The sequence below is a fragment of the Pelodiscus sinensis genome, chromosome Z (assembly GCF_052426305.1).
Source record: "Pelodiscus sinensis isolate ZL-2025 chromosome Z, ASM5242630v1, whole genome shotgun sequence".
Lineage (NCBI taxonomy): Eukaryota > Metazoa > Chordata > Testudines > Trionychidae > Pelodiscus > Pelodiscus sinensis.
The window spans coordinates 30,001,531-30,014,102 of NC_143085.1; the positions used below are offsets into that span (position 1 = coordinate 30,001,531).

Here is a 12,572-nt window from a genome sequence, read left to right on the forward strand (position 1 = left end):
AGAAAGGCTCTCACCTAGTCTGCTACAAACCTGGGTTCTCTTGCACCCCTCACTCATAGGGGATCAAAAAAATTAAGATTTCCAGAGGAGAGAGTTAAAGAACCCATGGTGCAATAGCTGACAATAGAGAAAGCTCAGAAATGTGAAAAGGAAAATGGAAGCAGCATCAAAAGGCACAGAATTATCCAAAGAAACACTGGCGCCGAGTCTGGAAAGGGGAAATACAAGTCATTTTGCAACTAACAAGATAACTGCATCTCTTATGATGGAACGCTCCAGTCTAGTCTATATTTTTTGCCCTCTCTTGGCTACATAACCTACCACACTCTGTTAGAAAGAATGTGGAAATTTCTCTTCCAAAACACACCAACGTAAACATGCAGCCTCCTCAGGATGACACTGATAATTGGAAAGCAAAAGGCATTCTTCTAACATGGAAGCAAAAATTTTAGCAACAAATTCTACTTAGAAGTAATGCAATTTAGTTTTACTCCAGTCCTCCTTTTGTGGTTATCAGACCCTCTCCACTTCTCATCCTGTATGTCTAGCAGTGTATCCATGATTCTTTTGGTTAGAGACAAGATCTAAGCATATCACTGCTGATTTTTATTCAGCTAGAGGGAAACGCTGTAGTCATGTGAATCTTTCCTCCTGAGAAGCAAAGTTGCTTTCTGCATCATTGATTACTTATGTTACACTTTTGCTTCCAATGTGACAGTTGCAAATGGGAATTGGGCCACCAGCAGGGCAGACTAGTTCACTAAAATCTCCTTTTCTAATTCAGCATTCAAGTGGCTTTGAGCCATCCTATAGGTTGTTTCAGTAACTTTTGAGCAGCCTCTCATTTTAAGATTAACTTGTGCATTGTCAAGTGAGGATGCTTCCTTCATCCATAAAATTGAAGCCCAGGATCAGAGGCTGTGGAGCATGTACATTCAGCAACACTATACTGAGCATCTGCTAAAGCTTGGCACATCTAGATCTCATACAGCATAAATCCATCTCTAGTGACAGCAACTGGGAGGACAGCGGGTAAGAGCATTTAATAAAAACAGCTACTTTTGAAATAGAGATGGGGCAGAATCTGCACTTGCCTTAAGTCCAAGTTTTAAGCAATTAATTCTTACTACTCACTGAATTAAGAACATAAGAATGGCCAAAAGTCCATCTAGCCCAGTATCCTGTCTTCCGACAGTGGCCAGCACCAGGTGCCCCAGAAGGGGTGGACTGAAGACAAATTGCTTGATCATTGTCTCCTGCCACCCTTCTCCAGCCTTTGACATACAGAGGCCAAGGGAACCAATCTTACCCCCTGGCTAATATACTTTTATGGACCTAACCTCCATGAATTTATCTAGCTCTTTCATGCTCCAACTTTAGATGATGCCCCTAACAAGTAACATAGTCAGAACTCAGAACCTCTGGTTTAAAGAAAAATTTGAAGCCAGAATAGGCTTTTTCCTCTGTTCAGGTCACTCTGCCCCACAATCCTGCCTTCACACTTAAGTGCTCAGTTTTATATTCTGTTCTTTGTAGGAATGGAGCTGCATACTGCTTCCAAAGTCAGGCAAGTAGGTCACTAGGAATGCATGAAACTCACTTAACATGATGGACAGTCTGCTTTGGACAAAAAGCTTCCAACCCCCCCAAACCAATCTTTTAAAGTCCTTGTTTTGAACTGGACAATCTTTGCAGATCTAGAAAAATTCCATTTGACCCAGGATTTAAATGCATATTGTTTACAGGAAAAAGGGCAAATTTTGCTATTAATTTCTAAATATTAAGAAGCTGATACCACAGAAAGCCTGAAATATTAAGTTACCCCAAAAAACCAAACCAGCAAACACACCTCCACAAAACTCTATGGCTACGTCTAGACTACATCCCTTTTTCGGAAAAGGGATGTAAATGAGATGTATCGCAATTGCTAATGAAGCAGGGATTTAAATCTCCCACGCTTCATTAGCATAAAAATGGCTGCCGCTTTTAGTCTAGATGTAGCCTATAGGTAAAAGTAAATCCATTTGAGGTTTTAGCCAATTAGAACAGTTTAATAACTTCTGTAAAAGTAAGTCACTCAGAGAATGGTTTAGTGAAATAGAGGGAAAGTCCAAAAAGCAAGTTAAGTTTTGTTATAGATAGTATTCCTGAAGTTTACACATGTAACCACAATCTACTGGCCCTGGCTTGTACTTAAAATATTTGGATTGTATGTGGATTTTGTTCCAGGATTTGTGGGTCTGATATTCTGTAGAGTTTAAACTAGGGATTTTAAATATTGGTTAATTGAATAGTTGAGTAACCTCATGAATTTTTATCAGTCGACTATTCTATAGTTCCCATGGGTGTGGCCAGCAGCCAGTGCACTCTGACCCCACTCCTGAGGAATCTTCTAACATTGGTGCCAGGCAGGAGCTGGTCTACAAAGAGGGGACAGTTTAAAAACTAGCTCCCATCGTATACCAGCTGCCTGGCGCTACTGCCTCTGATAAAGAGGCAGCAGTGCAGGGTGGCACCAGCTCCTGTGTCTGGGTGGCGACTGAGCTCTCAGACCCACTGTGACCTGGAACTGGGCTGGGCTGCCTTCCTGGCTGGCTCCTAATACAATTTAAATGCAGAGCCACAGCAGGGGTAGGTCTGAGAGCTTTCAGAAGCCAAAACAGAGCTGGGCTGCACCCAGCCTGCTAAAAAATGTACCGGCAAGGAGGGAAATGTGTGTAGTCTACAGAAATAACCTATAAGCTTTTGCTTATCGGTTAATCAATTACACTATTACATCCCTAGTTTAAACACCTACAACTAACTACCCCTGAAACTCTGCAGGCAGATAACATTTCTGGGAAGAGGCCCTGTCTCTATATCTAAATACCTTGCTGTTATAAAGTTCAACTTCAGCAAATTGGGTTAATTGTTTTAATAAGCCAGACCATACATATCAGTGGTTTAAATGACACTGTAGGTCTTAAAAGGCCCAATCCAGAGAATATCCTCTACTATGTTAAGGAGACTGCTGTGGAAGCAAGAACAGTTTACCCCACTGTAAGCCACTTTGAACTAAACAGAAGAGGCTTTCTGATGCACTCAAGTGGCTTCCAGGGCATATCAGTGCACATTAGAAGGTGGTAAAATATAGAGTGAGCTATAGTGCTGCAGTCTAACTGTCCTGTCCAAATGCTACTGACACACTCTAGGACATTCCTAGTGAATGTTAAAGAGTAAGATTTCAAATGGGGCTTTATTGTGCACTAGGAACTTTTTAGAAGGTATCAAAGTCTACAGCAGTAGTTGAGCATAACAGTACATAGTGCTCTGGAATTTATACCCCCGGTGGTATATTGCCACACTGTGTAGACAAGTCCTTGGTCTGCAAATAGGAGAGACAACAAATAGTGGGGATTCATACTAAGATTTCAGAGAGGTTTTATTACATATGTATTGTATTTTGAGAATTTAAGCTTCTATATCTGAAGCCAGGTGAAAGTATAGAACCTACATGATCCATGTCCATCTGTAATAGCTCAGAGCTTTAGCAGTGTTCTTTGGTGCCTTGATGTATCCATCAGTTATCTTCAAACTAAATTGAAAGAAGTGGCCCCTGCTGCTGTTAAATTCAATTTGAAACCAACACTCCTCTCCCTCAATTTTATGAATCCACTGGGCCCTCGTGTGGCTCTAAAAGGCTCTGTACTAATCTGGGTGAGGTGAACAGGAATGTTTCTTTTTCTCTTTTCATATAAACTTTATACAAAAGAAAGCATTTCCATTCAATGGAAACAATCAATGGATTGTTCTATCAAAGGAACTGTTGCAGTGTGAGCACTCTAGGTACCTGAGCATATAACTAGAATGGACATCATCTGCTTGGAAGCAGCATCCTGCATTTTCTATAGTGGGTATAGGTCTTTCAGAACAAAAATATTTGATCACAAGCATCAATGTAATGCTTGGTCATCAAATTCAGACAGCAGCTATCAATAAATTTGAAAAAGTTTACTGTTGACTTAACCCAACAGCAGTGTAAAATTAGGCAAGAGTTCTAATTTCTTGATGCATTGAAGCTACTGGCCCCAAGTAGTACTGTGATCCTGAATCCAAAGCAATTTGCTTCAGTAATTTGGGCCTCGTACTATAGGATGCATGGTCTAAAGTGATGATAATACAGCACAGCAGAATCCGACAAGACACAGCATGGAATGAAGGAAATTACTATTTATTCGTTGACAGGTATACAGTATATGCCATTTTACAGCAAGTCACCACTGAGACGGTGAAATGGAAGAGAAATACTCACTTTAGTCGATGAATGTTGGAAGGCATTGGAGAAAAACACCACAGTTAGGACTGTTAATGACTTACACATTGTTGATACAGGACTGAATTTGAAAACATGCTCTAACATTAATCATAATATAATGAAGGTGGTTAGTGCCACATTAAAATAAAAATAGTTCTATACAATATGTTCATTTGGTCATGTGCTATTTACAGATTTTACAAAACACACACACGAGCTTGTTACTTCTAAGTCAGGCTAAAACAAGGCCAGCAGAGTAACTCAAAATGTGTAACTGATCATTAGTGCCCTAACTAAACGTGTAAGAAATCCAATTTCTAACTATGCAGTGCAAGTTATTTTTCCAGGTCACATTACAAAAGCCCTGATCTAAGAGACTGAAAAAACATCTGACACACGTAAATAAGGTATTAAAAAACGGAACTTAAGCCATCTTTAGAGTTAAAAAGACAATTTTCTTTGCCCATTTAAAAGTTTAAGCTAGACTGAAGTAGTGCCCCCTCCCCCATGTAAAGTGGGAAAAACTGGCAAAACAAGGTTTGTTATAATAAAATACATTAGACATTTAAATAAATAACCTTAAAAAAAAAAAAACCTACGTGTGTTGAAGGGATGGTAGAAGAACCCAGCAGGTTCCACCTGGAATTGTGGTTTCTGCACAAGCATTAATAGGCATACTCTACCTCTTACAAAGACTGGTGTAAACAAGACAGTCAGGAATTCAAGATGAGGGGGCACAGGAAGGGGCAAACAAAAAAAAATACTGACTGAGGTAGCAGTACACTCTGCCTAGTGCAGAAAAATCGGCTTATGAATAAAAAATAAACTGACATCAACTTAAATTCAGATCATCATGCAAAGAGACAGTTACATGCTTTTAGTTTTAGAAAACACATTCATTCCCTAAAATCTGCTGCCAATTTATTTTGATAGTGTCCGCTGGCTCAAAAAAAAAAAAAAAAAAAAAAATTTTTTTTTTTTTTTAACAAGGATGAATAGACTATTCAACAGAACACTGTACATGCTTTTCATCTACAAAAAAATATTTGCATAAAATAGTGTTAGTTCTCTGTACATGTCAATGGACACTTCAGTTGTGTATAAAAGAGGAAAAATATTGCCCCCCACTGGAGTCAGAAAAAGCAAAAAACACAAAATCTAGAGTATGAAACCTCCATCACCGGCAAATATGTTCATGTGAAAATTCAGCAGAAATCGACAGTTGCTTTAAACAATAAAAAATTGATTTAAGTTAAACATCTTTATGTAAAATTGTCACTATGTCAGTCAAGACCAGAACATATCACTAAAGTTAGTGTCTGTACTATAAAGCCAGATAAGCAAGGGCATAGTAATAAGTACAAATGGCCAGGAAATCCCCTCGGTGCATGCTGATAAAGAACATGGTTTGGTGGCAGGCTTCACACAATCTTTACCAGGTTCCAGGTAGTTACGGGCCGCAAACTTAAGAGTCTCATCCAGCAGAATTACAGGTAGTGAGATTTTCAACACCATCAACCACTGTGTCACATTCAGAGGTGTGATTTGGAAGATTAGCTGTGGAAAAGAAGCCAAACATTAGATCCTTTTACAGCAATTCTTCAGACTCTGCTCCTCCTACTCTTTTCTCCCAGGCCAGAATCCTCTCCAGCACCCAAACCTCCTCCTGGATCCTACACCCCAATTCTCTGCCCCAAGTCACAATCCTCTCATTCACTCAAACTCTCTGAACCCACACCCTTTAGTGCACCATAGTTCCAAGCTCTCTTCTTGGAGCCAGGAAGGCTTTGGCTTCCTCAACCATGGGATGCTATTCCAGGAAGGACTGCTAAGCAGGGATGGCGTCCACCTTTCGAGGAGGGGGAAGACTATTTGGACACAGAATGGCTAACCTAGTGAGGAGGGCTTTAAACTAGATTCGACGGGGACAGGTGAGCAAAGCCCACAGGTAAATGGAGAACATGGAGACCTGGGAGATGGGTCGGAAATGGGAGGGAGCGTGGGCTACAATGGCAGAGAGAAAGGAGGATCAGGGCAAAAATGGGAGGCAAGGTCAAATCGGGATCTTAGATGCCTATATACAAATGTGAGAAGTATGGGAAATAAGCAGGAAGAACTGGAAGTACAATTATGACGTTGGCATCACAGAAACTTGGTGGGATAATACACACGATTGGAATATTTGTATGGAAGGGTACAGCTTGCTCAGGAAGGATAGACAGGGGAAAAAGGGAGGAGGTGTTGCCTTATACATTAAAAATGAACACACTTGGTGTGAGGTGGAGATGGACATAGACGGAAGTGTTGAGAGTCTCTGGGTTAGGCTAAAAGGGATTAAAACAAAGGTGATGTCATGCTAGGAGTCTACTACAGGCCACCTACCCAGGTGGAAGAAGTGGATGAGGCTTTTTTTAAACAACTAACAAAATCGTCCAAAGCCCAAGATTTGGTGGTGTTGGGGGACTTCAACTATCCAGATATATGTTGGGAAAATAACACTGCGGGGCACAGACTATCCAATAAGTTCTTGGACTGCATTGGAGACAACTTTTTATTTCAGAAGGTTGAAAAAGCTACAGGGGGGGGGAACTGTTCTGGATTTGATCCTAACAAATAGGGAGGAACTAGTTGAGAATCTGAAAGTGGAAGGCAGCTTGGGTGAAAGTGATCATGAAATCATCGAGTTCACAATTCTACGGAAGGGTATAAGGGAGAACAGCAAAATAGAGACAATGGATTTCAAGAAGGCGGATTTTGGTAAGGTCAGAGAGCTGATAGGTAAGGTCCCATGGGAATCAAGACTCAGAGGAAAAACAGCTGAGGAGAGTTGGCAGTTTTTCAAAGGGACATTGTTAAGGACCCAAAAGCAAGCTATTCCGATGTGTCGGAAAGATAGAAAATATGGCAAAAGACCGCCTTGGCTTAACCATGGGACCTTGCATGATCTAAAAATAAAAAAGGAGTCATATAAAAAATGGAAAGTAGGACAAATTACAAAGGATGAATATAGGCAAACAGCACAGGAATGCAGGGGCAAGATTAGAAAGGCAAAGGCACAGAATGAGCTCAAACTAGCTACCAGAATAAAGTGAAACAAGAAGACTTTTTATAAATACATTAGAAGCAAGACGACGACCAAGGAGAGGGTAGGCCCACTGGTCAGTGAGGAGGGAGAAACAGTAACAGGAAACTTGGAAATGGCAGAGATGCTCAATGACTGTGTTTTGGTCTTCACCGAGAAGTCTGAAGGAACGCCTAACATAGTGAATGCTAGTGGGAAGGGGCTAGTTTTAGAAGGTAAAATAAAAAAAGAACAATTTAAAAATCACCTAGACAAGTTAGATGCCTGCAAATAACCAGGGCCTGATGAAATGCATCCTAGAATACTCAAGGAGCTGATAGAGGAGGTATCTGAGCCTCTAGCTATCATCTTTGGAAAATCATGGGAGACAGGAGAGATTCCAGAAGACTGGAAAAGGGCAAATATAATGCCCATTTATAAAAAGGGAAATAAGAACAACCCAGGAAACTACAGACCAGTTAGTTTAACTTCTGTGCCAGGGAAGATAATGGAGCAAGTAATTAAGGAAATCATCTGTAAACATTTGGAAAGTGGCAAGATGATAGGGAACAGCCAGCATGGATTTGTAAAGGACAAATCATGTCAAACCAATCTGATAGCTTTCTTTGATAGGATAACGAAACTTGTGGATAAGGGAGAAGCGGTGGATGTGATATACCTAGACTTTAGTAAGGCATTTGATATGGTCTCGCATGATATTCTTATCAATAAAGTAGGTAAATACAACTTAGATGGGGCTACTTATAAGGTGGGTGCATAACTGGCTGGATAACCACATTCAGAGAGTAGTTATTAATGGTTCACAATCCTGCTGGAAAGGCATAACAAGTGAGGTTCTGCAGGGGTCTGTTTTGGGACCGGCTCTGTTCAATATCTTCATCAACAATTTAGATATTGGTATAAAAAGTACGCTTATTAAGTTTGCAGATGATACCAAGCTGGGAGGGGTTGACACTAATCAGCAGGATAGGATCATAATTCAAAATGACCGGGACAAATTGGAGAAATGGTCTGAGGTAAATAGGATGAAGTTTAATAAAGACAAATGCAAAGTGCTCCACTTAGGAAGGAACAATCAGTTTCATACATACAGAATGGGAAGCGACTGTCTGGGAAGGAGTACGGCAGAAAGGGATCTAGGGGTTATAGTGGACCACAAGCTGAATATGAGTCAGCAGTGTGATGCCGTTGCAAAGAAAGCAAACATGATTCTGGGATGCATTAACAGGTGTGTTGTGAGCAAGACACGAGAAGTCATTCTTCCGCTCTACTCTGCACTGGTTAGGCCTCAATTGGAGTATTGTGTTCAGTTCTGGGCACCGCATTTCAAGAAAGATGTGAAGAAAGTGGAGAGGGTCCAGAGAAGAGCAACGAGAAGGATTAAAGGTAGAGAATATGACCTATGAGGGAAGGCTGAAGGAAATAGGTTTGTTTAGTTTAGAAAAGAGAAGATTGAGAGGGGACATGATAGCAGTTCTCAGATATCTAAAAGGGTGTCATAAGGAGGAGGGAGAAAACTTGTTCTATCCCCATCTTGGCCCCTGGAGATAGAACAAGAAGCAATGGGCTTAAACTGCAGCAAGGGAAGTTTAGGTTGGACATTAGGAAAAAGTTCCTGTCAGGGTAGTCAAACACTGGAATAAATTGCCCAGGGAGGTTGTGGAATCTCCATCTGTGGAGATATTTAAGAGTAGGTTAGATAAATGTCTATCAGGGATGGTCTAGACAGTATTTGGTCCTGCCATGAGGGCAGGGGACTGGACTCGATAACCTCTCGAGGTCCCTTCCAGTCCTAGTATTCTATGATTCTTCATACAATCTCTATCCCAGAACCTACACTTCCTCCCTAGAAAAAGCATAACCCTTGACTACTTACCAAAATATTGAAGTGCTACCATCCCATCAACAATTAGGGCTCGTCTACACTGGCCCCTTTTCCAGAAGGGGCATGTAAATTTCACCAGTCGTCGTAGGGAAATCCGCGGGGGATTTAAATATCCCCCGCGGCATTTAAATAAAAATGTCCGCCGCTTTTTTCCGGCTTTTAAAAAAGCCGGAAAAGAGCGTCTACACTGGCCCCGATCCTCCGGAAAAAGTGCCCTTTTCCGGAGGGTCTTATAAGGGCACTTTTTCCGGAGGATCGGGGCCAGTGTAGACGCTCTTTTCCGGCTTTTTTAAAAGCCGGAAAAAAGCGGCGGACATTTTTATTTAAATGCCGCGGGGGATATTTAAATCCCCCGCGGATTTCCCTACGACGACTGGTGAAATTTACATGCCCCTTCTGGAAAAGGGGCCAGTGTAGACGTAGCCTTATTGTTTACTCTGTGTTATAAGGTTATTTGGCTCCTGCCTGCATGCCCAGCATTCCAGCCAGGGAGTAAGCAAGCCCCTCTGACCCCACTCTCCGTCAGAAGAACTGGGTAGACTCAACAAGGTAAGCCCCCATGCCCTGACTCTGTTATGCCCTTACCTCAAGCAAAAGGGCACTTCTAAACTACATGCCTCTGGCGACAGAGGCATGTAGATTAGGCTACTCGGCATAGGAAAATGAAGCGGTGATTTAAATAATCACCGCTTCGTTTAAATTTAAATGGCTGCCGCGCTGAGCCGATCAGCTGTTTGTCAGCTCAATGCGGTAGTCTGGACGCTCCGTGGTCGACATCAAAGGCATTTCTCCACCTTCCAGGTAAACCTTATCCCAGGAGGCATATCTGGGAGGTCGACAAATGCCTTTGATGTCGATCGCGGAGCGTCCAGACTACCGCGCTGAGCCGACAAACAGCTGATCGGCTCAGCGCGGCAGCCATTTAAATTTAAATGAAGCGGTGATTATTTAAATCGCTGCTTCATTTTCCTATGCCGGGTAGTCTATTCTACATGCCTCTGTTGCCAGGGGCACGTAGTCTAGACATACCCAAAGTCACGGTCTTCACTGGTGAGTACAGTATTTTAAATGTATACTGTATGTCTATAATGTGTTTTGTCTGGCAAAATTCCCTAAAATCTATCCTATTTACATTAATTGTTATGAGGAAATTGGATTCGCTTAACAACATTTTGCCTAAAGTTGCACTTTTCAGGAACACAGCTACAATATTAAGCAAGGAGTTATTGTACTTACACACACTCACAAAATAAATAGAAGTCTGTTTTTTCTTCTTTGAAACTTAAGACATTTTTACAGGCCAATAGTTTTGCCACTCTTGTTAACGGGTGCAAGCTATATAAGACATGTTTTACTTACCGGCAGTGGTTCTACATAAAGGATAAGAAAATGGAGCGACATGGACAAACAAATAGAACCCAGCAGCCAGATATTCTCCCAGGGAGGCATCCTTAGTAAGGACTGGTTTTCAGATAAACTGTAACAAAAACAATGCAAACATAAAAAGTCTCAAAAGGGGTAGCCGTATTAGTCTATACTGTAAAAACGAGTAGTCTCTGGCATCTTTAATGAAAATATATATAGGATCAAGAGCTTTTGTGGGCAAAACCCACTTCTTCAGATGAGCTGGAATGCATACTTAAAACATCACAAAAGGATATTCAGTAATGCTTTGTTTACACTACAAATTTTTGATGTTGAAACCTGCCTTTTGGAGACAAAACAGTGAAAGCAAACACACTGCAATGGGACTTTTGCCCAGGGAGAGGAGGTGTCAGGGGATGGGAGAGTGAGTGCCCATTTTCCACAACAAATAGACTTTCCACCCCTAAAAGAGAGACAATAAGAGACTCTGCTGTTTGTTTTCTTGACAGAGCTGGCTTCTTCCAGTATCCCACAATGTCTGCTTGGATAGCTTTGATCTCTGCTGCCCTGCAGGCATGCCTCATTCCCCTTTCAAAGCTGGGGAAAGGGAAGGAAGCATGTGGTAGCTGAGTGAGCTGCTCCTTTTGGGGGACAAAGAGCAAATCATTGGAATGCTGTTCTTCCAGGCTCTAGGAACATAGCAGCAGGCAACTGCAGTTGCAGGGAGAGGACAGGCTGCAGTGCTGCTTTGACATTCCTCAGCACAGGGCTACCAGAGCTCCTCATGATGCAGCTCCTGGCAGCAATAGGGCTGTGGGAGAAATGAGGGGGAAATCACAAGATGTGCAGGAATCAGCTCTACCTTCCCACAATACGGCACTGTCACATTAAGGCACTGTGGCATACATCAGGTAGGCAGGCAAGCTGGATCATTCCTGGCTCATGCCAGGGCCCAGCAGCTAGCCCTGCTGTGGCTCTACATTTTAAGTATTTTGGGAGCCAAAGCTAGGGTAGCTGCTGGACCAAGGGGGAGCAGGATCTGAGCCAGCCTGTGTGCTGGCTCCCAAAATACTTTACCAGCTACATGCAACTCTGCATTTAGAGTTAACCAATAAGCATTTGCTTATTGGTTAACTGTTTAATCAGATACCCTATTACGTCCCTAGTATGGGCATAATTTTATACAAATAGAGCAAGTGTGAGACCATCAGAGATTTTTGCTGTGTCAACTTTTGGTTGTCAACATAAGTTTTATTGACAAAACTTGTCAGATTAGACATACCCCAAGACATTTTAGGCACCGTACCACTCTATATCCTATGCCTTACAAGGAAAGAGTATTTAATAACAAGACAGTTAGGGGGCTGCTGACACTTAGTAACTCTTGTTTGGAGTCTGAAAGTCTGTTTTTATTTAATACAGCAACTAGTTTCATTAAAAAGATGTTATGCAGTGCTACTAAACTCTTCTTAGAACAGTTTATTAGACTAATGGTGTATAATAGCAATACACTAATATACTTCAAAGAGCAAATCCAGTTATTCTGCTTTGAGTATTAAACCACATTTAAAATAATAAATTAGTGTACATCTTAAATCAGTTTTTAGTGCAGGTTCAATCTATGTAAGGTTCAGTCTATGTAAGATCTCAGATGTAGAGTATTTTAAATGTAGAGCTAATGCACCATGCCTTAATTTTCAAGTTTTTAAAAAAACGTAACTGACCTCCAATCTATATTTCTTCAAATACCCTTGGCATATTGTGCTATTTAGATTTCCATTTATAATTTAATATTAATTAGCTGAGGTATCTCCCTTAGGGCAGGAAAAACTATTTTCCATTTATTTAACAGTCTTATTTTAGGCCTCCTTGATATCACTTTAAAGCAGAAGTATGAGGGATAATCTGATTGATGAGGCTTACACAGTGGAAAATATCCTAGCAGT

General features: G+C 41.3%; 1 protein-coding gene across 3 annotated transcripts in view; it reads right to left on the reverse strand.

Moving 5' to 3' along the window:
* The window catches only part of ATP2A2 (ATPase sarcoplasmic/endoplasmic reticulum Ca2+ transporting 2), a 102,366-nt gene that overhangs the window by 2,487 nt on the left and 87,307 nt on the right, over positions 1-12,572 (reverse strand). For 2 of the 3 annotated variants that reach the window (XM_075898597.2, XM_075898596.2), the window contains exons 19-20: positions 10,621-10,738; positions 5,731-5,851 (exon numbers count right to left, since the gene is read on the reverse strand). In XM_075898597.2, coding sequence (XP_075754712.1) covers positions 5,731-5,851; positions 10,621-10,738 — 239 coding nt within the window. Of the gene's footprint in view, positions 1-4,191; positions 5,852-10,620; positions 10,739-12,572 lie in introns of those variants that run through there. The other variant, XM_075898595.2, reaches the window with a different exon arrangement.